Below are 24,823 nucleotides of genomic sequence, written 5' to 3' on the forward strand. Positions count from 1 at the left end.
TGTACATATCAATTCACTTATTACTGTAATTACACGTCCATCCATTTCCCTCTCTCTCTCTCTCTCTCTCTCTCTTTCTCTCACACACACACACACTCACTTACACACACACACACACACACCACAAACAAATTCTCAAATCGAAACAATGGTTTTACTTTCAATTTTTTCAGCGTACACATTTCAACAGCTCCAGTAAATTTACATACACGTCCATTTATTTATTTATCTATTTATTTGGTGTTTAACGTCGTTTTCAACCACGAAGGTTAACACGTCCATTCAATAATACCAAACTTGTACAGTATTTGAAATGATAAAACAGCCATCACATTGTCAAATGTCCTTCAACATCACAAATAATAGGTATAATATAATAGCAGGATACATTCTCTTACATTTGAATCTATTTTGTCAAGTTTTTAATCAAATGGTGCATTTATATTTCCTCACAAAGATCACTCACACTTTTTCCTTCAACAATCATTAGAATACAGTAGAACCCCCCGTTTAACCTTTGCCGTGCTTCCTGGGTTCACCTGTACCCAGAGACACACTAAAATCATTGTAACTCTGGAACCATTAAAGGTATCGTTTTGAAATTTTAAGTATCTCTCACACACCTAATTTGCTCTCTGTCTGCAAATTTTTAGTGTGTACATGACAAAACATCAGAATTAATTGATTATGATAATTTACATAAACACTACCGATGGCGCGGGTTCACACATACCCATACTTTTAAAGAGTAGTAGTGATTGTAACTATCCCTCTGCCGACGGCGCGGGTTCTGCTACACCCATAATTACCAAAGCGGCGGAACAGTGTCTGTCTGCCTGTTTGTCTCCAAGAGACTGTCTGTCTCTCTGTCTGTCTGTCCGTATCTCTCTGTCTGTATGTCTGTTGTCAGTTGCTCTGTCTGTCTGTCTGTCTGTCTGTCTGACTGTCTGTCTCTGTCTCTCTCTCTGTCTGTCTCTCTCTCTGTCTCTCTCTCTTAGTCTCTCTCTCTGTCTCTCTCTTAGTCTCTCTCTCTGTCTCTCTTTCTTAGTCTCTCTCTCTCTCTCTTTCTTAGTCTCTCTCTCTCTCTTTCTTAGTCTCTCTCTCTCTCTTAGTCTCTCTCTCTCTCTTTCTTAGTCTCTCGCTCTCTCTCTTTCTTAGTCTCTCTCTCTCTTTCTTAGTCTCTCTCTCTCTCTTTCTTAGTCTCTCTCTCTCTCTTTCTTAGTCTCTCTCTCTCTCTCTCTCTCTCTCTTATTCTCTCTCTCTCTCTTTCTTAGTCTCTCTCTCTCTCTTAGTCTCTCTCTCTTTCTTAGTCTCTCTTTCTCTCTCTCTTTCTTAGTCTCTCTCTCTCTCTCTTTCTTAGTCTCTCTCTCTCTTTTTTAGTCTCTCTCTCTCTCTTCCTTAGTCTCTCTCTCTCTTTCTTAGTCTCTCTCTCTCTCTCTAGCTCTGTTTTAGTCTCTCTCTCTTTCTTAGTCTCTCTCTCTCATTCTTAGTCTCTCTCTCTCTCTTTCTTAGTCTCTCTCTCTCTCTTTCTTAGTCTCTCTCTCTCTCTCTCTTTCTTAGTCTCTCTCTCTTTCTGAGTCTCTCTCTCTCTTTCTTAGTCTCTCTCTCTCTTTCTTAGTCTCTCTCTCTCTTAGTCTCTCTCTCTTTCTTAGTCTCTCTTTCTCTCTCTTAGTCTCTCTCTCTCTCTCTTTCTTAGTCTCTCTCTCTCTTTTTTAGTCTCTCTCTCTCTCTTTCTTAGTCTCTCTCTCTCTCTCTTTCTTAGTCTCTCTCTCTCTCTCTCTCTTAGTCTCTCTCTCTCTTTCTTAGTCTCTCTCTCTCTCTCTCTTAGTCTCTCTCTCTTTCTTAGTCTCTCTTTCTCTCTCTTAGTCTCTCTCTCTCTCTCTTTCTTAGTCTCTCTCTCTCTCTTTCTTAGTCTCTCTCTCTCTCTTTCTTAGTCTCTCTCTCTCTCTTTCTTAGTCTCTCTCTCTCTCTTTCTCATAACTCATAACATTTTATTGATCCAACTTAGTATCTCTCTCTCTCTCTCTCTTTCTTAGTCTCTCTCTCTCTCTCTTTCTTAGTCTCTCTCTCTCTTTCTTAGTCTCTCTCTCTCTCTCTTTCTTAGTCTCTCTCTCTTTCTTAGTCTCTCTCTTTCTCTCTTTCTTAGTCTCTCTCTCTTTCTTAGTCTCCCTCTCTTTCTTAGTCTCTCTCTCTCTCTTTCTTAGTCTCTCACTCTCTTTCTTAGACTCTCTCTTTCTTAGTCTCTCTCTCTCTTTCTTAGTCTCTCTCTCTCTCTTTCTTAGTCAGTCTCTCTCTCTCTCTTTCTTAGTCTCTCTCTCTCTCTCTCTTTCTTAGTCTCTCAGTCTCTCTCAGTCTCTCCCTCCCCCTCTCCCTCCCCCTCTCCCTCCCCTGCAAGAGGTCGGTGAAGGGAGAAACTCGATGCAACCACTGAAGTAGCGCTGTGGGTTTCCCTGAACCCACCCCGTCGTTAGAGAAATAAACGGTAAAAACCCTCTTTCAAATGTATGGGTTCAGACAAACCCGCATCGTCGTTAGAGGAATAAACGGTAAAAACCCTCTTTCAAATGTATGGGTTCAGACAAACCCGCATCGTCGGGAGTGTGAAGTCAAAAGCGGCATCCGGCAAAGGTTAAGATCTTCAAAAATCTTAGAATATCATCAGGTCTTACACAGAAGGGAGTCTTACAATGGGGGTACATTTACAGAGGTTGTGAACAGAAAGTCTGAGAAAACACGGTCTTAAAGGGAGGGAGTCTTAAAGGGAGGGAGTCTTAAAGGGAGGGAGTCTTAAAGGGAGTGAGTCTTAAAGGGAGTGAGTCTTAAAGGGAGGGAGTCTTAAAGGGAGGGAGTCTTAAAGGGATGGAGTCTTAAAGGGAGTGAGTCTTAAAGGGAGGGAGTCTTAAAGGGAGGGAGTCTTAAAGGGAGGGAGTCTTAAAGGGAGGGAGTCTTAAAGGGAGGGAGTCTTGATCACACTATAAACTGCCCCTGATGTCTAGTTTCCATTGTGTACTCGGATAATGTATGCAATGCTCTTAAGTGTTTTGTTTTTACATTTAGTCAAAACTTGACTAAATGTTTTAACATAGAGGGGGGAATCGAGACGAGGGTCGTGGTGTATGTGTGTGTGTGTGTGTCTGTGTGTGTGTGTAGAGCGATTCAGATAAAAATACTAGGCCGATCTTTATGAAATTTGACATGAGAGTTCCTGGGTATGATATCCCCGGACGTTTTTTTTCATTTTTTCGATAAATACCTTTGATGACGTCATATCCGGCCTTTTGTAAAAGTTGAGGCGGCACTGTCACACCCTCATTTTTCAATCAAATTGATTGAAATTTTGGCAAAGCAATCTTCGACGAAGCCCGGGGTTTGGTATTGCATTTCAGCTTGGTGGCTTAAAAACTAATGAGTGAGTTTGGTCATTAAAAATCGGAAACTTCTAATTAAAATTATGTTTTTATTAAACGATCCAAAAACAATTTCATCTTATGCTTCGTCATTTTCTGATTCCAAAAACATATAAATATGTTATATTTGGATTAAAAACAAGCTCTGAAAATTAAAAATATAAAAATGATGATCAAAATTAAATTTCCGAAATCGTTTTAAAAACTATTTCATCTTATTCCTTGTCGGTTCCTGATTCCAAAAACATATAGATATGATATGTTTGGATTAAAAACACGCTCAGAAAGTTAAAACGAAGAGAGGTACAGTAAAGCGTGCTATGAAGCACAGCGCAACCGCTACCGCGCCAAACAGGCTCGTCACTTTCACTGCCTTTTGCACTAGCGGCGGACTACGTTCAGTTTCATTCTGTGAGTTCCACAGCTTGACTAAATGTAGTAATTTCACCTTACGCGACTTGTTTTATGTTTATACTCGACCATTTTTTGATGTTTTATTAGTTTAATACTTTGATGAGATACTGTTCATGAAATGATAGCATGTGCATGTGTGTAGGTATGCGAGCATGTGTGTGTGTGTGTGTGTGTGTGTGTGTGTGTGTAAGCGAGTGTGAGTTTGTGTGTGTGCATACGTGCGTGTGTGTGTGTGTGTGTGTATGTGCGCAGTCTTTGCTTTCGTTTACAATTATTCTTTGTATATGTTCCAAGGACAGGTTGGAAGATTAGGCTAAGCCTAAAACCTTTATCCTTATGTAATAAAGTTCTGAGTTCTGTCTGTGACTCTGTCTCTCCGTCTGTTTGTCTCTCCGTCTCCGTCTCTCCCTTTTCTTCATTCTGGTCACACTTATATGTGCATTTGCGTTGTTTAATGTGTGTGTGTGCGTGTGTGTGCGTGTGTGTGTGTAAGTTTGTGTGTGTGTGTGTGTGTGTGTGTGTGTGTGTGTAAGTGTGTGTGTCAGCTGTGTGTGTGTAAGTGTGTGTGTGTCAGCTGTGTCAGCTGTGTGTGTGTACGTACGCGTACGTTTGTGCACACGTGTGAGTTGGGAAAGTGAGAGCTAATCGGACGTTTGTCGGTGCTCAACTGTCATCGCTTCGCCGCTGGTGTGTTTAGCTTCCGTGCTTGACTGAATGGTAATTACCCTTCAGCATTCCTCTTAAAGACAACATTTTATCAGATTTTTTTAGGTTTTAAATGGGAGGGGTTTCACTGTACCACACTCTATCTGTGCACACTGCATACTTTTCACTTTCATGCAAACACTGCGTTCTTTGCACTATTCACACCTCCTCACCCACCTTCCAGATCTTAACGACCCCGTCGTCACTACACGATGCCAGCAAACCCTCTACGGCAGGATTCCACATAACACTGTTCACACCTGTTCAGCCACCTTCCAGATCTTAACGACCCCGTCGTCACTACACGATGCCAGCAAACCCTCTACGGCAGGATTCCACATAACACTGTTCACACCTGTTCAGCCACCTTCCAGATCTTAACGACCCCGTCGTCACTACACGACGCCAGCAAACCCTCTACGGCAGGATTCCACATAACACTGTTCACACCTGTTCAGCCACCTTCCAGATCTTAACGACCCCGTCGTCACTACACGACGCCAGCAAACCCTCCACGGCAGGATTCCACATAACACTGTTGACATCCTGACTGTGAGCGTTCCTCACCGACGCCACCAGGCTGAAGCTTGGCTGGTTCTTGTCCGACCCCCCATCCTCTCTGAACACGCGTATCGTGTCATCGCCGCCCGCTGTGACGATGTCGCCGTTGACGTGACTCCAGTCTATGTCGTAGATGGTACGCTGGTGGTACCCCCCGAGGGTGCAGACGCATTTCCAGGTTGCCTCATTGTCTTTCGTGGCCACGCCTTCGGGGTTTCCTGGTTCATACTCTTGCCAGATTTTTACGGTCTTGTCGTCGGAACAGGAAGCGATGCGCGACCCCGTCTTGTCGAAGGTCAGACTCCACACCGTGGACGCGTGGGACTTGAGCGTTGAGAAGCAGCACCAGTCGTCGTTGTCTTCTCGGAACAACTGCAGACAGAAAAAACTCCACATAAAAGAATAAATAACCCCGGCCCCTTCATCACCTTCAAACTTATGAGATCAAGAAAAATCAGCACTCTGGCAAGGGAAATAACCACTGTATATTGCAATCTTGTTTCCAACAAGGTGATTGTCTCCCATAGATATTATTTTTTTCAGTTGGGCACTGTTGTTTTAGCTTTGTTTGTTTGTTTGCTTTAACGCCCAGCCGACCACGAAGGGCCATATCAGGGCGGTGCTGCTTTGACATATAACGTGCGCCACACACAAGACAGAAGTCGCAGCACAGGCTTCATGTCTCACCCAGTCACATTATTCTGACACCGGACCAACCAGTCCTAGCACTAACCCCATAATGCCAGACGCCAGGCGGAGCAGCCACTAGATTGCCAATTTTAAAGTCTTAGGTATGACCCGGCCGGGGTTCGAACCCACGACCTCCCGATCACGACCTCCCGATCACGACCTCCCGATCACGACCTCCCGATCACGGGGCGGACGCCTTACCACTAGGCCACCGTGCCAGTTTGTTTTAGCTTGATTGTTATGATTGTTCATCATCTTTTGCAACATGTTTTTCGGCAGTCAAAGGTTTGAACAGAAGGACAAAAAAAATTATAAAAATTATAAAAAAAACGTTAAAAAAAAGACAACAAGGAGAAACAAGTCGCATAAATCATAATTAATACATTTAGTCAATCTGTCGAACTCACAGAATGAAACTGAACGCAAACTTGACTAACTGTAAAACAGACATGAGACCAGCAAATGTTCCAAAAGTAGGAAAGTAAGCCGGGGTCCAGGGGCCTATGTGGCCCCTGGACCCCACCAGGGGCAACGCCCCGGTAGGGGGTAAAATAAATGTTAGAATTATATAGGCCATTTTGGGGCCTCTCCTGATAGCAAAAAATAGATCATGCCTTTTTAAAAAGCTATAAAAACCACAAGAATAATATGTTTTAGCATTTTTAATCAAAAGTGTAATTTATAACAATCACACACACACAAAACTTACTTGAAAACTTTCAGAACCAACACATTTTTTCCACCAAGTCCATATTTCACCACGCAGTGGCCGTTGTCGCACCACGTGCACACGGCCTGATATGGAATGGATATCTTGGCGATACTGTCGCCAATGAGCTGGCGCCTTTATTTCTTGTTGAAAATGACAGTCACTTCTTCTGACAGCCAGTTGGCTTTCCACTTGTTCACAGCCGACAAAACAACACGGAATCCAGACGCCATGATGCTACCTTTTTCACCTTCGGCGTTTGGAGATCGACAGCCAATCACAACAACCCGCAAACCTCCATTGGTGAATAATTAGGCCTAGGCGATAATCAGCCAATAAAACGCGGCCCATGATACTGCTATGGTTCACGCGAGTGCTGGGGTGCAAATGCACTGACTTCAGACGCAGACAGCTTCAGCTGAACGGTTCATACCACCACCCCCCCCCCTTTTTTTTTTTCAACGAATTTGCATCGATCACAAGAATGGTCTGTGAGCTAAGGAAAATATCGGAATTCCGATAAAATTCGAACCAGTCACATGTCTGTAAAAAGAAGATTGAATCAGAAAGATACGCACCCTGAGAGTATCGTCATAGCTACAGGAGGCGAGGACTTCTTTGTGTGGGTGCCACCTGACGTGCTTGACATCCTGTGAGTGAACGGACAGCACGCTGGCACACTCAAACTCCTCGTTGTCCGTCACTGAAAACACAGTCATTGTACGTCTCTGCCAAAACACAATGTTAACGTTTAGGCCAAAACACAATGTTAACGTTTAGGCCAAAACACAATGTTAACGTTTAGGCCAAAACACAATGTTAACGTTTAGGCCAAAACACAATGTTAACGTTTAGGCCAAATCACAATGTTAACGTTTAGGCCAAAAAATCATGTTAGTTTCCAATGACAAGGCCAAGAAAATTCGGGTTGGTACGTTGGTATTTTTGTTCTTTCTTTTTTTATTACATTTAGTCAAGTTTTGACTAAATGTTTTAACATAGAGGGGGAATCGAGACGAGGGTCGTGGTGTATGTGTGTGTGTGTGTGTGTGTCTGTGTGTGTGTGTAGAGCGATTCAGACTAAACTACTGGGCCGATCTTTATGAAATTTGACATGAGAGTTCCTGGGTATGATGTCCCCGGACGTTTTTTTCTTTTTTTGGATAAATACCTTTGATGACGTCATATCCGACTTTTTGTAAAAGTTGAGGCGGCACTGTCACACCCTCATTTTTCAATTAAATTGATTGAAATTTTGGCAAATCAATCTTCAACGAAGGCCGGGGTTTGGTATTGCATTTCAGCTTGGTGGCTTAAAAACTAATGAGTGAGTTTGACCGGCCCCCGTAGCGCAGTGGTTAGCGCATCGGGCTGCGGGCCGGGAGGTCGTGGGTTCGAATCCCATCAGGGTCATGTGGGTTTTTCGGGCTACGGTCGGCTCCTACCCAGAGTGGAAGTGCTATGGTTCCTATGGGAAGGCTGGATTCACACAGCCGTGTGTCATTCACTTAACGAATGCGACTTTGAGGGTGCTCAGGTTCTGTTTACCTGACCAACACCGCAGGTGCGGCAGTTCTCGGGCCTGGTTGACACCAGGATATATTATGACAGTAAGCGTAGAGTGCAGCCCTGTCACGTAGTCTCAAACCAAATTGGAAATCCATAGCATCATCATTATAATCATCCTCATCTCATTAATCATCCAAAATTATAAAATGTCCTTGCTCTTGTGGCCCTTCATGCCCGGAGCTCTCATGGTGACCCTGGTCTCATTGTTCCTGTTCCATCCTTCCCTGAATAGTACTTCTGCTGTCAGTCTTCAACGTGTGACGTTCTGGGGGGTCGACGGAGGGACGTGGTGGCGGTCTGCTCTCTGGAGGGGACGCTCACTTAGTCTGGCTCCGCGACTTAGCAGTCAATGTCGTTAGTAGGGGGCATAGTAGGTAGTGGGCTGAGTCCGTTAGCTCGGGACAGACCCACTACTGAACACCGTCGAAGTGACTCAGCAGAAGTGCAGTGTCAACTTCCGAGGGTAGCCTACCGCAACGACCCGACATCCCTCCCTGGAGCGTCTGTAAAATCGACAGGTCTGGCAGCGGAACGAAATTCAGATGTGGATGGAGCAGCGAATGCAGGGACGGGGCGGCGTGAGAGAATACCGGAACAAGGAACAGGTGTGAGGACCAAAAAAAAAAAAAAAAAAAAAAAAAAAAAAATGAGTGAGTTTGGTCATTAAAAATCGGAAACTTGTAATTAAAATTATGTTTTTATTAAACGATCCAAAAACAATTTCATCTTATTCTTCGTCATTTTCTGATTCCAAAAACATATACATATGTTATATTTGGATTAAAAAGAATCTCTGAAAATTACAAATATAAAAATTATGATCAAAATTAAATTTCCGAAATCGATTCAAAATCTATTTCATCTTATTCCTTGTCGGTTCCTGATTCCAAAAACATATAGATATGATATGTTTGGATTAAAAACACGCTCAGAAAGTTAAAACGAAGAGAGGTACAGTAAAGCGTGCTATGAAGCACAGCGCAACCGCTGCAGCGCCAAACAGGCTCGTCACTTTCACTGCCTTTTGCACCAGCGGCGGACTACGTTCAGTTTCATTCTGTGAGTTCCACAGCTTGACTAAATGTAGTAATTTCGCCTTACGCGACTTGTTGTAGATTAAATTCTGTTTTTTATTTACACAGGCGCATATATGGCTTTCTATTGGCCCGAAACCATGCGAGCTAACTGACCCCTTGTTGTCAAGTCTGCAAAATTGAGTTTTGTAATTTTTTTCCCCCCAGAAGGTCAAATAAAGTTGAAGGTCGAGAGGCCTTAATATGTCCTAGCTGTTCACAAGAATCAACTCAAATGCAGACAATAGCAGAAGTGGCTAAACCAAAATTGAGCGACTGTTAAAGAATCAAAAGTGAAGTTGTAACATGTACTTAAAAAATAATCTGATTTATCTGAGGAAGAAAACTGATATGATAACTAAATTTCTAATGATGCTGCCAATTGTATAAGCTAAATCTTTCCAGAAATTGAACAGATTAACAATAACAATAACAATAACAGCACTTTATTGTCCATTAAAATATTACATAAAAATGGAAATTTTTCTTCGGCACACCCTGCCTGCCTGTAAACGATTATAACAACAATTGTATAGGACGACACACATAAAACATAAAACATAAAAGGGATACAATCAAATATGATATTGCACTATGTAAATTTACCCTCTCATATCACAGGAGTTGGGTTTCACAGCCGAGTAATCACATTACAAATATTTCCCACTTCATCACATTACAAATTATGAGGCAGGTTACTTCTACCTCTTGAGTGTCTCGGCTGACAAGGCTGCATACATCTTACACCAAATGTTTGTCTTATTCTAAGGAACAGCAGTTTCATTATACGTGAATACATTTGAAACCATGGAAAGATAAGATAAGATCAGATAAGATTTCATATAGTCCTGTGAGGTTACCCTCATGGAAATTCGGGCTGCTTTCTTCATGGGGAAAGCAAGCTGCCATACAGTATACGGCGCTACCCATTTTTTCTTCTTTTTTCCTGCATGCCTGTATCAGGGCCTAGCATTGGAAAAAGCGAGTTCAGCTTACAAAGGCGGGGGTCTGTGTATTGATAAAGCACATGTGGGGGAAAAAAAAGAAGAAATATAAATATAAATAGTGGTGAAATAGAAAAAAACTGTGAAAATAGAAAATTTGAAGATTTTTTGGCGACTTTTGACACCTCCCCCCCCCCCCCCCCCCCCCCAAAGAAGATTGAGCAACTAAATTATGCCTTCACCAACAAGCAAAACACAGACAGAAAACAAGAAAACTGACAATCTTGTGTCATTTGGCCTGAAAGTGCCATTCCCACTTCCAGGAATACCTGGATTCTTTGTCACTGAATGGCTGACCAGGTTCAACAATGTCGCTTCGAGACATTATTTCAAGTCTAGAGCCACAAAACACCGGCACAAAGCAAGCTCGCGCGATGCCAGAGGAAGTGCGTGCTCAAGCAAACTGTCAAACCGATTGAGAATTGAACCGAACAGCGCACAAAACGAAAGCTGGGACTGTTTGGGTTTACCGTTTGTTAATAACAGGTTTTTGCATTTCGGCGTACACCAAATCGAGTTCCGCGTACTGGAGATGTTATTTCGGCGTAAAGTAAGCCGAACGGCTTACAATGCTAGGCCCTGCTGTATTCATGTTTCCAAGCCCTGAGACTTTCACTGTGAACATGGGTTCTTTATCGTGCACATACCTGCACACAGGGGTGTTCGGCCACCGAGGAGAGTCTGCACAAAGTTGTCTCTGGGAAATAAATCTCTCGCCAAACGTGGGGATCGAATTCACGCTGATAGCGCCGACTGGTTAATTGAACCTAGCGCTGTTACCGACTGAGCTATTTTCCTGCAGGTACAATCTCTAAACATACAACATTTTCTACAGTATGCAGTTACCTTACCTTCCCAAATCCAGACACTTTTGTCACGACTGCAAGTAGCCAGCAAGCTGCCAGTGCACGACCAGGTCACAGCCTTGACCTCATTCTCATGACCTTCCAAGGTCGCGATGCACTCAAACTCTCCGCCCTTCTTGCTCCAGACAGCCACTGTAGCGTCAAAGCTTGCGCTGGCCAGGTAGTTACCGCACGGTGACCATCCAAGGGAGCGAACTGTACGAGTGTGGGCGTCAGCCAGGATAGATTTGCACACCCAGTTATCTCCCTCTTTGCCCCAGACTTTGATGAGTTTGTCGCCGCCGGAGGAAGCCAGGAGAGTGCCTGTGGGGTTCCATGCTACGCACCACGCTCGCTTGTCGTGGGCTGATAGTGAACACACTTCCTGCAGTGTGGCCATTCTGTATAGGCGAGACAAACAGATTGAATGAGTGCTTGTCCTTGTTAATGTTTGTGCTAAAACATGAGCTACAGACCCTATCGGCATTCTTAGCTCTCGCAAATTTCAAAGCATAGCAAAGCGTGTTTATTTGTTTGCTTAACGCCCAGCTGACCACGAAGGGCCATATCAGGGCGGTGCTGCTTTGACATATAACACACAAGACAGAAGTCGCAGCACAGGCTTCATGTCTCACCCAGTCACATTATTCTGACACCGGACCAACCAGTCCTAGCACTAACCCCATAATGCCAGACGCCAGGCAGAGCAGCCACTAGATTGCCAATTTTAAAGTCTTAGGTATGACCCGGTTGGGGTTCGAACCCATGACCTCCCGATCACGGGGCGGACGCCTTACCACTAGGCCAACCGTGCCGGTCAGCAAAGCGTGTGGCATGGCTATCTCTGTTGGTGTGCCTAATTTCCCGAGAGTGAAAGATAAAGTGGATAGTGTACCTATGAAAATAAAAACATGGGTGGGTTGGAAGGCAAGCTATTGCTTTTCGAGATATGCCCTGGGCTGAGGGGCTAGCCTACCACCCAGCGCTACCTAGCGCAGCAACTGGGCCCCGACAAAACAATACAAACAGGACGAACAATAGGGAACTTCTTCTTCTTCTTCTTGCGTTCGCCGTCACACCATCAGTTTAGTCAGCTAGACGAATGACGTCGTGGCTTCCAGGTCTTGTCTGCTCCCATAGAATTTGGTGCGGAGAGGGACTGATGCTGGCCACACTTTGTCTCTGATTGGTTTGAATTGGGGGCATGTCATTAAGACATGTTCTGGAGTCTGGTCTTCCAGACCACAGGGACAGGTTGGTGATGGGGTCAGCTTCAGCTTCCTGAACATGTGGGCGTTGAGGCGACACTGACCAGTTTGTAGTCGTATGATCACTACTTGCTGCCATCGTTCTAGGAGATGATATATGCGTCTCTCGTCAATAGGGAACAAGAGCGATAGATTTATTCTACGTATACACAGCCTCTTAGGGGATGTTATTCCATGGGCAGATTGCTGACGGAAAGAGCAACGTTCTGTGGGAGTCAGTGTGGGACTGGGGGACCTGTAGCCTGGTGGTGTGCCCCCTGGTGGTGTGCCCCCCGGTGGTGTGCCCCCTGGTGGTGTGCCCCCTGGTGGTGTGCCCCCTGGTGGTGTGCCCCCTGGTGGTGTGCCCCCTGGTGGTGTGCCCCCTGGTGGTGTGCCCCCCGGTGGTGTGCCCCCCGGTGGTGTGCCCCCTGGTGGTGTGCCCCCTGGTGGTGTGCCCCCCGGTGGTGTGCCCCCCGGTGGTGTGCCCCCTGGTGGTGTGCCCCCTGGTGGTGTGCCCCCTGGTGGTGTGCCCCCTGGTGGTGTGCCCCCTGGTGGTGTGCCCCCTGGTGGTGTGCCCCTGGTGGTGTGCCCCCTGGTGGTGTGCCCCCTGGTGGTGTGCCCCCTGGTGGTGTGCCCCCTGGGACCGGTGTCAGGGTGCCTTCCCTTGGGGCTACCTCGATCAGTCCACTCAAGTTCTCGCGACAGTCAAAGCATAACGAAGAGCATGTTTTGCAAATATCTTGCGAGATCTGCTCAGATATCAAGTAGGACTATAGCATCCATGTAAAATCCTCAGTGAAGTAACATTTGTTATTTTAAAAGTTATATTATGTGCACATCAGGTTTCACCCACTTCATTATAAAAGTATTCAGAAAGTATGTAGACACTAATCGACCTGTAGTGTCACAGTTTACTTGCTTCATTTCAAATACGTACAGGGCATATAACGCCTCTGAATTATGAGCTATGAATTTAACACGCTAAAGTTCAAGATTACCTAACCCGGCTCCCACAAAGATCATTCGACCAAGTTATTCAATCTTTACTGTGCAAACGGATCACGCACTGGGCAGTCTGGGCGTCTGAGAGAGAGAGAGAGAGAGAGAGAGAGAGAGAGAGAGAGAGAGAGAGAGAGAGAGAGAGAGAGAGAGAGAGGGGGTCATCGAACGCATAATTCATGGCAGCAACACATCTACAATGATACAAAATCAATATTTAGTTGAGTCATAGTCTCCACCGACCTTAAACACACGTGTCAGTAGTCAGCGCAGACAGTCGACCAGCAAATTTCGAGCTTCGTTACTCAATCAACACGCCTGATAACAACCGGAAGTAGCAGTCTGCATTTGGCTACAAGTAGTACCTAAACTGCGAATGAATATGTTCCAAAATAATGCCATGTTTCATTTTTAAATAAAATCAATATAAAAAGAAAACAAAACCGGTTTGTGTTGTGTTTCGCAACATTTTCCGAAACAAAAGCTTTACACAAACTTGGATTAACGAAAGCAGTTAAGCGAAAAAGAGGAAATCGCGGAAGGTAAAGAACGGTCAATCGGTAGAACTTCCGCAAAAAATTGCCCAAAGAAGGAAAGTTCGTCTGCCAAATTCCTTTGCCATTTTGAAAGATTCTTGTGAAATTTGTGGTCCAATTAGAGCGCAATCATGTCCAGTAAACTGAAGAAGGTTGTGGACGAGAGTCGAGATGGGAATAATCCTGAACTGGACCTGGGAGATCGTGGAATCGTCAACATGTTGGAAGTTCCAGGCCTGAGTAAGTGTGACCCACTGTGACTTGGAGACTTTCATAAAACTCATTAGTTTTTAAATAGCATCTTGCAGCTTATATATCGTAATACTTGCGTTACGTATCAGGACTATGACGGATTCATCTTTTTCTTTCAAAACTGCTTGGAATAATCACTTTGACCTGAATCACGGCTTAGAATGAACGTGTTAAATGACGTAGTGTGACTCACAGGTGTGCCAGTGTGCAAATTAATTGCATCAAGTTGGTGGGAATGCAGTTTGTGTGTGTGTGTGTCACAGTGTGAGTATGTGTGTGTGTTTTTGTGTGTGTGTGTGTGTGTGTGTGTGAGAGAGAGAGAGAGAGAAAGAGAGATCACTGCCTGAGTGCTGCTTGGCACAAGGGGGGGGGGGGGGGGGGGGGGGGGGTTAGGGGAGTGACTGGCATATTTATGAACACATTATTTGCTTATTACCTGTGCAGTGGAGTTGCAGAATCTGACCAGACTGACGCTGTGCCACAACAAACTCACAGGTAGAGAAGATTCAGCGTTATTCTATTAACACCATACAGTAGCAGGAGGCCTTAGTAAACTCTTTTAGACTTCAAGTTCAACCTTTCTAAAATATCATCAGCAGACGTTTCTCTGCTGATGCCATTATACAGTTAAATGTTCTGAAAAAAATCTTAGGAATAGACTCTCAGTTTTTACTCCAATGAATAGACTTTTTTGGTATATATATGTATGAGCAGCTCTCGCGAGATATCCGCAAGACACGGCCTTTGTTATGCTTTGTACGTCGCGAGAACTTCAAAACCTCGGCTTTTGCAGCTCATGCGAGATAGCTGTATTACAACATGGTTTGCTGTGCTGTGAAGTTTGCAAGAGTTTGGAATACCGATAGTGTTTATAGACTCTCTGTTTTTACTCCAATGAATTGCTGAACATTTAAAATTATGAGGATATGAAAAGTAATTTGATTGTTTTGCCTGCGTTTCAGCTTTGCCGCCTGCAATCGCTAACTTCCTGAGCCTGGAGATACTCAATCTCTTCAACAATTCCATTGAGGTGAGGACCAAATGAGCATGGAATGCTACTACAGCCTTTGAGGGAGTAAAACAAAAATATACCAGGCTTCAATATATTTATACGGATGGAAAATAAAACTTTGGCTTTTATGCTAAATGACTATTACATTTTTGAACTGTCAATGGTCTGATAATGAAGCTGAGGTGATTGTGTTTGCAGGAGTTACCAACCACTCTCAGCTCCATGCCAAAGCTCAGGATACTAAATGTTGGGTAAGTGTAAACGCATATTTTATCAATCTGAAAATGAAAGGAGATGGCTCAGTCTGTAGCGGCGCTGGCCTTGAAACCAGTTGTGGCTATCACCGTAGGTTCAGCCTCCATGAGAGAGCATTCGTACTCACAATGACAATATGTGCATTTTAATTACGAATTTTATCATAAAACATTCAGTAATTCATACAAAATATATACACAACTTTTTTTTTAAACACGATGGTGAATTCATTTTAGTTATCTGTACGTCGATGACGACTCTGACTTGTTGTTGTTGTTGTTGTTGTTGTTGTTGTTGTTGTTGTTGTTGTTGTTGTTGTTGTTGTTGTTAGCCTTTTGACTTTATTCAAGGAGTGTATGGATGTATGAGTGTTTCCACACCAGGACAAATACCAATGGCTGTAATGCTATATTGGCTGTAATGCTATATGGCGGAATACATTCTTGTTCTCATGTTTGGCAAGGGATTTATTACTCAAAGTCAACTTTGTGCAGATTTCTCCTCGGTGTCCAAACACCCCCGTGTGCATGCATACGCACGATAAAGATCTAAAGGTCACAGCAAAAGTTTCAGGCCTTGGAAAACACGAATATACACATGCAATAAAAGAACAAAATGGGTAGCGCCTTTCAGGGATAGTAGCTCGAAATTTCTCCACAGGGTCTTTCCCCAGAACAGTAAGTATATTATTATTATTATTATTATGAACATTTGTGCGCCTAATCTAAATATAGCCCTAGGCGCTTACAAAATATAAAATACATAGTGAACATTATACGAAACACAAATCGACAAGGACTCATACACTCACAGACAGGCGCACAGCGAGAACGCGACGCACTCACTCATACCAACTACAGGCACATGCATTCTAGACGGAAAAACAGTCGTAAATAAATAAATAAAGTATTGGATACATAAAGTTAGTTGAGAGAAGAAGAATAGAGCTGGAAAGGGAAGAAGAAGGAGAAAGAAAGAGACAGATCAAGGACCAGCAGGAGAGGGGGATGTGTGGTCATTAACGGACTAGTGAGGGAAGAGGTGTGTTTTGAGTGAGGTTTTGAATGATTGCATAGATGTGGAGTGCCTGAGTGAATGCGGGAGTTGGTTCCAGATGGATGGGGCCTGGTAGGAGAAGGTGCGCTGGCCATATGTTTTGGTGCGTGCTGATGGTATCCTAAAAAGGCGGGTGTCTGCGGAGGATCTTAGGGAGCGAGAGGGGGAGTAGACATCAAGAAGGTCAGAAAGATAGCTAGGGGACGATAGATCAAAGTTTCTGAAGCAGAGTGTGGAGATCTTGAACTGAATCCTCTGTTGAACAGGCAGCCAGTGTAGGGCTTGAAGAAGAGGGGTGATGTGGTCATGCTTGGAAGAACGAAAGATGAGGCGGGCGGCATGATTCTGAACACGCTGAAGCTTTTCGATGATGTAGTTGGGAGAGCCAGATAGAATGGAATTGCAATAATCGAGTCGGGATAGGACAAAGGCGCAGAGCAGAGTTTTAGTGGCATCCTCAGTGAGGAGATGACGGATGGAGGAGATGCGGCGGATTTCAAAGAAGCAAGTGCGACAGACATTGGCAACATGCTGATGGAAGGACAGGGACTGGTCAAGAGTGACACCTAGGTTGCGGACAGCAGGAGAAAGAGCAATAGAAGAACCATTGAGATCGACAGACGAGGGAAGAGAAGGATGATTGAGATGTTTTTTAGGAGAGACAAGAATCATTTCGGTTTTCTCCTCATTAAGCTTCAGCTTATTCAGGTCCATCCAAGCAAGTATACCAAACAAAACAAAACACACAGTCTATAATCCACAGGTCAGACTCTTTCTCTCACATCCACACTCCAACTAAATGAAGTTTGCAAAAGAAAATACGGCACCATGTTCATGTTCCTTTTGTCGATCGAGGTTCGACCTCAAAACTTATGTATACCTGCCCTTGGCGGGCAAATCAGTGGCGCATGACAAATCAGTGGCACATGACAAATCAGTGGCGCATGACAAATCAGTGGCGCATGACAAATCAGTGGCGCATGGCAAATCAGTGGCGCATGGCAAATCAGTGGCGCATGGCAAATCAGTGGCGCATGGCAAATCAGCGGCGCATGACAAATCAGTGGCGCATGACAAATCAGTGGCGCATGACAAATCAGTGGCGCATGGCAAATCAGCGGCGCATGGCAAATCAGCGGCGCATGGCAAATCAGCGGCGCATGGCAAATCAGCGGCTCATGACAAATCAGTGGCGCATGACAAATCGGTGGCGCATGACTGCAGGATATGCTGTCCGTAAACATTGTGTAGATTCTTATGGTGAATTTTTATTTTGTCTACACAGCTAAAACATGAGCCTTTCCTCCAGGTCAAGAATTGCCACTGACCATAGACCACTGACCACTGACCACTGACCACTGACCACTGACCACTGACCATAGACCACTGACCATAGACCACTGACCATAGACCACTGACCACTGACCATAGACCACTGACCACTGACCATAGACCACTGACCATAGACCACTGACCACTGACCATAGACCACTGACCATAGACCACTGACCACTGACCACTGACCACTGACCACTGACCATAGACCACTGACCACTGACCACTGACCACTGACCACTGACCATAGACCATAGACCACTGACCACTGACCATAGACCACTGACCACTGACCACTGACCACAGACCACTGACCACTGACCACTGACCATAGACCACTGACCACTGACCATAGACCACTGACCACTGACCACTGACCACTGACCATAGACCACTGACCACTGACCACTGACCATAGACCACTGACCACTGACCACTGACCACTGACCATAGACCACTGACCATAGACCACTGACCACTGACCATAGACCACTGACCACTGACCACTGACCACAGACCACTGACCACTGACCACTGACCACTGACCATAGACCATAGACCACTGACCATAGACCACTGACCACTGACCATAGACCATAGACCACTGACCACTGACCACTGACCACTGACCATAGACCATAGACCTAGTTTGATTTGTAGGATTTGTGTAAAACAAGGCCTGATTTATTGATTTTCCTTTCAGCATGAACAAGCTGTACATTTTGTCAGGTGGGTTTGTTCATGTACTCTTTGTGTTTTGTTTTATTTTTGTGACACAAGACATGTTTTGTCTTTCAGCATGAACAAGCTGTACACCTTGTCGCGTGGGTTTGGGGCGTGTCCTCAGCTAGAGGTGCTGGACTGTACGTACAACAACCTTAGTGAGAAAAGTCTGCCTGCAAACTTCTTCTGTCTGGGTGAGTGCAGTGAACATATAGCCATCTTTGATACACACACACATGCATGCATATATATGCGAGCGCACACACACACACACACACACACACACACACACACACACATAATAGCAAAAACTCACACACACATGCAAGCGCACAAACACACAATAACAAAAACACACACACATACGTACACACACACACGTGAGCACACACACACAATAACACAATAACACACACACACACACACACACACACACACACACACACACATAATAGCAAAAACTCACACACACACGCAAGCGCACAAACACACAATAACAAAAACACACACACATACGTACACACACACACGTGAGCACACACACACAATAACACAATAACACACAAACACACACACACACACACACACACACACACACACACACACACACACACATAATAGCAAAAACTCACACACACACGCAATCGCACAAACACACAATAACAAAAATACACACACATACGTACACACACACACGTGAGCACACACACACACAATAACACAATAACACACACACACACACACACTGAGAAGTAACAAGTACCTACAACAACCTCAGTGAATAAAATCTGCCTGCAAACTTCTTCTGTCTGTGTCAGTACACTGAAATATGGCTGTAAACTTGTTCTGTCTGTGTCAGTACACTGAAATATGGCTGTAAACTTGTTCTGTCTGTGTCAGTACACTGAAATATGGCTGTAAACTTGTTCTGTCTGTGTCAGTACACTGAAATATGGCTGTAAACTTGTTCTGTCTGTGTCAGTACACTGAAATATGGCTGTAAACTTGTTCTGTCTGTGTCAGTACACTGAAATATGGCTGTAAACTTGTTCTGTCTGTGTCAGTACACTGAAATATGGCTGTAAACTTGTTCTGTCTGTGTCAGTACACTGAAATATGGCTGCTTGTGATATACAGTATACACCCTCACATGCTGAGAACTGGCCTGTGAGTGAGATAGGGGCGGGGGGTGGGTAAACAGACCACACTTTTTTTAAGGCCAACTAGGTGAAAAGTGAGTGAATGCTTTGTGTGCAATCATGCAGTGTTTTTTTTTTAAATTTCAGACACGTTGCGAGCGCTGTACATGGGGGACAACGACTTTGAGGTCATCCCGCCAGAGATCGGACGTCTCAAGAATCTGCAGATTGTGAGTGGATATTATACACACCACCTTGCTATTTGAGTAGGGTGGACAGCCCTGTAAGACCACCAGTTCAAGACTGTCCGTTTACAGACCCTGTTTTTTTCAGATTTTTCTTTCATTAACTCTGTAAATGTACCCCCATTCTGAGACTTGCCCTATTTTCTAAGAAGTAGGGAAGTCTGAAGAGGGGGGGGGGGGGGGGGGGGCTGAGGGGGTAGGAACAGTTTGAACAGTTTTTATTCACAAAAAGCTCTTTTGAGCCACATAGTGAAAGCAATTTACACTTAATGAACATGCAAAAGTACAAATGGAAAGATGGCATGAAGCGAAAACATGGTTATGATGTAAAAGGTTGTTGGCTGATATAAGGGAGACAATCGGTGTTTGTAAATTTCAGACTCTTTGTAGAGTTGTTCCCCTTGATTTACAAAGCCGTTGTGAAATCACATGTTTAATGGAAACTAAAATCTTCAAATAAATATATTCCCACTGAATTGGTTTGAAAAATAATTTATTCTATCAACCACTCATATGTTAAATCATTTGTATGTGTCTTGGTACCCTGTTATTTTGAATGTATTAGGAAGGCCTAACAGCAAATTTCTGTTGTTTTTCAAACAGACAATACAATGTCAGTCTTTGTTTGTGTTAAATAAGACATACATTGTGTTAGGAACAGTAACAAACTGCAAACTTCTACAGTGGAACCCCCCTTTTAAGACTGTATTTGGTGGGCAAGCCTAAAAAGGCAAATTTCTGTGTTTTGGAAAGAAAAGAAAATGCTTATTCTTGTTCTTGTTAAAACAGACATGTCAGAAAATATAAACCAAGTTGTAAGCTTATAATGGTGATCCCCAACTTTGTATTTTTCTCCTTACAGCTGTGTTTCCGTGAGAACGACCTTGTGGCTCTACCCAAGGAGATTGGTGACCTGGTGAGGCTGAGAGAGCTTCACATCCAGGGCAACAGACTCACCGTACTGCCGCCAGAGTTCGGTGAGTCACCTCGTCTGTGATCCTTTGGGGGGGGGGGGGGGGGGGGTCTTTTTGGGCAGGTGGACACTTTCGAGAGACAGTCGCAAAGCAGGTTCGCCAGTATAAGGAAACGTGAAGCAACACAATCTCCATGTTAAGATAGGGTACCTGTTATGTTACCTGTGATGTGAGCAGGTAACCTGGGGAACCGAACAGGTGTTGAAGGCAGAACACAACCCCTGTAACCTTTCACTCTTACTATAGGGTACCTGTAGTTACCTGTAGTTACCTGTGGTGTGTACAGGTGGGCACCGAGTCGGTGTTCAAGGCAGATAACGGCCCCTGTATCATGTCACTGTATCTTTAGGGTACTTACCTGTTGTGTTACCTGTACTTACCTGTGATGTTACCTGTAATGTGTGCAGGTAACCTGCTGGACCTGGTGGGCACCAAGCAGGTGTTCGAGGCAGACAACAACCCTTGTATCATTTCTGTTACTACAGGGTACTTACCTATTGTGTTACCTGTACCTACCTGTGTTGTTACCTGTACTTAACTGTTGTGTTACCTGTGGTGCGTGCAGGTAACCTGGACCTAGTGGGCACCAAGCAGGTGTTCAAGGCAGACAACAACCCCTGGGTAACCCCCATCGCTGACCAGTTCCAGGTGGGAGCATCCCACGTCTTCGACTATATCCGCTCGGACACCTATAAGTTGTGAGTCTTGCTGGGATTGATTGACAGGTTGAAAACATATATATGAGAAATTCAGGTCTTCTGAAGGAGGCAGTCTTAAAAATGGAAGTAAATTAACAGATTTTATGAACAGAAAAACAGAAAAATCAAGGTCTTATAAAGAAGGAAGTGTGAATTTGGGGGTCTAAACGGGAGGGTCCACTGTATCAAATGATGTATTCCAACATTTCTTTGTTTGATTCCAGTTTGTACGGACGCCACCTCTCCGCAAATGCACCCCTGCCGCCAAAAACTCAGGACAAGTCCAAGAAGATCAGTCGCATCAAGAAATAAACACAGTATTGAAGTTCACCAGGGAACACTGACTTAAGGCGATGTCAGACGCAAAACACTTAACAATGTTTTCAACAAAAAATCCAACTAAAAACGTTGGGTTAACAACTGTTTTGAGAGCTGTGGAAGTCACAAGCGAAACGCACAGATGAAGCGCGCGGTGTGTTTTCAAAGAAAGACAACAGAACTCGGGTTAGCGGAACCGAGTCACGTGAGTTGCAGGGGTCGACACTAACTTATTTGGCCTGGGGCCACACTGGCCCCAGAGATGAAAATTGCTGGGGCGTTAAACAAAAATCTGGGGCCCACTCTCAGTATTCACGTGCGGCAATGCATTGTCTGTTTTTCTTCATCGTACTGAAGCCAGGGAAATTCTTTCAACCATTTGACATTGAAATTACGACAGCGCGAATCGGTCTCCTTTTTTCGTTTCTCTCCACCCTGTTCTTCATCTTCATTTCCATGTCTTTTTACACCAGGGATGTGTCGCCACATTTTGCGTTTGGCATTTGAAGGCGATACTTATCTTTCACGCTAAAGAGCGCAATCTGGGAGTTATTTCCCTTGCGGCATTGTCCTTCGACGATTTCAATGGGTTTTTTTCTTGACTGCGGCATTGATGGTAACGCAAATTTCAGTGACGACTTTGACTGGCGATTTTTAGTGATTGGCTCTGGCATTAGAATTTTCGGTTTGTCATTGTTGGAATTTATCCTGGGGCGGAGTGGGCCCCAAGCTTCGGCAATGTTTGGGGCGGAACACAAAACTCTGGGGCGTTCCGCCCCCCGCCCCCGCTAGTGTCGAACCCTGAGTTGATCGTCCACGTTCCACGGCTGACTACCAAAACGCGTTTTCAGATTTTAGAACATGCTCCCAAATCAAAATCATGAACCGGAAACACGAAACGATGTTTTCCAAAATGCAATTTGGGGGATTTCACTTGACAAACAGGCTGTTTTGTGTTTGTTTTGCAAGACAACACTGTTTTGTGTTTTGTGTCTGACATGGCCTTTACCTCACACAATACAGATGTGGATGGGCATTGTGTTAAATTCATGAACTGCATACTATTATGATAACTGAGCGTATGTAACTTGACCTCAAAATTCACTTTATTTTGCCATATGGACTAGCTTACAATGCACAGGGTATTTTGTATTGCTTATCAGATCTTCATTGGCCAGAATTGTATGATGTGGTTGTTTGCCAGTTGAACAACTGAAAGTTTTATGTTTTCTGCCTTCTTATGGGAGGTGGGGGGGGGGGGGGGGGGTAGGAATAACTTTCCTGCTTTTTTGTATAGGAAGGGGATATGTTGAAAGTAAACATTTAAATTAAGAAATGGATATCTACAAAACGCGAACAGATCTAATCTTGCATGGCTGGTGTGTTTTATCAGGAGAGCCTTGTTTGTACAAATCGCTGCACAATGGGTTTTAGGCAAGTGAACATTTCAGAATGGTGCTATTTAACGCTTCTGTTGTTTATACTGCTGGTTATGTATATACTCGTGCATTTTATTATAGTGTATAGGCAATTGTATTAGATATACATCATTATGTACTGTATAATTAAGCTGTAACACTGCCCGTGTAACTGATTTTGTTTGCTGCTGTGAGGGAGAAAGTGTGCTAAGCCGGGAGTCTGTCACTGCTATCATATATCATGAGTAAATGTATGTGAGCATTAAGATTTTTGCTACAGATTTTTCAGTTTATTAGTCAAAGGTAAAAGTTTGTTCTGATGTCTGTTCTGCTAGTTTTGTCCACTGAAGTACGTAAAAGGGAAATTTTCTTTTTGTTTAAAGGGTTGTGTGGAAAGAAAATAGGGGTGTACATGTATTTTAGTCTTCTTCACTTGAGTGTGTTTCATAGTTATCAAATGATACTGCAGGCCATAACTTTGTACAAGTTTTCAGAAAGAGAGAGAGAGTGTGTGTCTGAGAGAGACTGAGATAGTGTGTGTGTGTGTGTGTGTGTGTGTGTGTGTGTGTGTGTGTGTTTCCATATCTTGCATTATTGTTTCCACTTAATGAGATCTAGAAAGAAAAGTGATAGAGGCTCGACTATAGTGAGTGCAATTTTGCTTAGTAGTGCTTTGATATTATTGTATAGTTATCTATGTACATTTGTTATTTATGTGAAAATTGTATGTATTGCATAATAAACTTAACACTATGTATTCCTTGGTAGAGTGAAATGTTTGTGTGTGTGTGTGTTTCTGTGTGTGAATCAGAATGTGTATGTGTGTGTTACATGTCTATGTGTGTGACACAAAGTTTTCATACTTAACAAGTACACTCTTCAAAAAAAGTTGAGGATCGGTTGAAAAAACGGATCTAATTATAAAAAATTGCCAAAAAATTAAACATCGACATAATAATTAAAAGATTAATCTGTTTGAATTAACAAATGAACAATGAGTTTTGACCTAGAATTTTGTTTGGCAGGCAGAGTTATTTCCCTTTGTGGGACTTCTCAAAAGCTTCTGTATTTTGGAAGAAAAAGGGTGTTTTTTATAGCCCCATGACATTTGCGGAACGCATGCCAGGGCAAAAGGTTGTGATGCACGTGCTTCAACAGGGTCCTGGCTATGAACATCGCTCACCAGCTTGTGTTTAAAGGTTGACACGCTGACACAATTATGCACAGTAGCAACATGCCCCCACGAAGAAAACTGAATAGAGGAAGGGCAATAGGATGGCTACAAGACGGTGTTGCTGCCAGGCAAGTGGCCCAGAGGCTTGCAGTGGCTGAGAGGCTTGCAGTAGCTCCCTCTGTCATCATCAGACTAAAACAGAGATTCCACGCAACTGGAAGAGTGCAGGAGTGACAACGTTCTGGTCGGCCCAGAGTCACCACACAAAGAGAGGATCGCTACATTCAGAGGCAGGCCATGCAACAAAGAATGGCTACGGCAAACAACATTAAGCAACGCCTACAAGCTACCACCAACACTGTTGTTAGTGGTCAGACGATCCGAAACCGCTTACACAACTTTGGCTTGCGTGCAAGGCGTCCTGTCCGAGGAACAACCCTGACTGCTAATCACCGAGCAGCTCGC

General features: G+C 44.0%; 2 protein-coding genes across 2 annotated transcripts; one reads left to right on the forward strand and one right to left on the reverse strand.

Annotated features, from left to right (window-relative positions):
* Positions 1–1,553: 1,553 nt before the first annotated feature.
* LOC138947835 (probable cytosolic iron-sulfur protein assembly protein CIAO1 homolog) lies at positions 1,554–13,607 on the reverse strand. The gene is made up of 4 exons (XM_070319390.1): positions 13,467–13,607; positions 10,984–11,378; positions 7,065–7,189; positions 1,554–5,459 (listed from the first exon to the last, which is right to left on the reverse strand). The coding sequence occupies exons 2-4, from the start codon at positions 11,375–11,377 to the stop codon at positions 4,971–4,973; spliced, it is 1,008 nt and encodes a 335-aa protein (XP_070175491.1). The 5' UTR covers position 11,378; positions 13,467–13,607; the 3' UTR covers positions 1,554–4,970.
* Positions 13,608–13,770: 163 nt separating this feature from the next.
* LOC138947836 (ras suppressor protein 1-like) lies at positions 13,771–23,023 on the forward strand. The gene is made up of 9 exons (XM_070319392.1): positions 13,771–13,999; positions 14,456–14,506; positions 14,974–15,041; positions 15,222–15,274; positions 18,468–18,586; positions 19,679–19,761; positions 20,639–20,753; positions 21,316–21,448; positions 21,673–23,023. The coding sequence occupies exons 1-9, from the start codon at positions 13,891–13,893 to the stop codon at positions 21,758–21,760; spliced, it is 819 nt and encodes a 272-aa protein (XP_070175493.1). The 5' UTR covers positions 13,771–13,890; the 3' UTR covers positions 21,761–23,023.
* Positions 23,024–24,823: the final 1,800 nt, after the last annotated feature.

Source organism: Littorina saxatilis, linkage group LG14 (assembly GCF_037325665.1).
Source record: "Littorina saxatilis isolate snail1 linkage group LG14, US_GU_Lsax_2.0, whole genome shotgun sequence".
NCBI classification, from domain to species: Eukaryota; Metazoa; Mollusca; class Gastropoda; order Littorinimorpha; family Littorinidae; genus Littorina; species Littorina saxatilis.

Coding starts and splice junctions, on each gene's coding strand:
- LOC138947836 (XM_070319392.1), top strand. CDS start 13,891: ATGTCCAGTAAACTGAAGAAGGTTGTGGACGAGAGTCGAGATGGGAAT. Junction 18,587..19,678: donor TGCAAACTTCTTCTGTCTGG/GTGAGTGCAGTG, acceptor TTTAAATTTCAG/ACACGTTGCGAGCGCTGTAC. Junction 20,754..21,315: donor CGTACTGCCGCCAGAGTTCG/GTGAGTCACCTC, acceptor TGGTGCGTGCAG/GTAACCTGGACCTAGTGGGC.
- LOC138947835 (XM_070319390.1), bottom strand. CDS start 11,377: ATGGCCACACTGCAGGAAGTGTGTTCACTATCAGCCCACGACAAGCGA. Junction 7,190..10,983: donor AAGTGTCTGGATTTGGGAAG/GTAAGGTAACTG, acceptor CTGTGTTTTCAG/TGACGGACAACGAGGAGTTT. Junction 5,460..7,064: donor GCTATGACGATACTCTCAGG/GTGCGTATCTTT, acceptor TTCTGTCTGCAG/TTGTTCCGAGAAGACAACGA.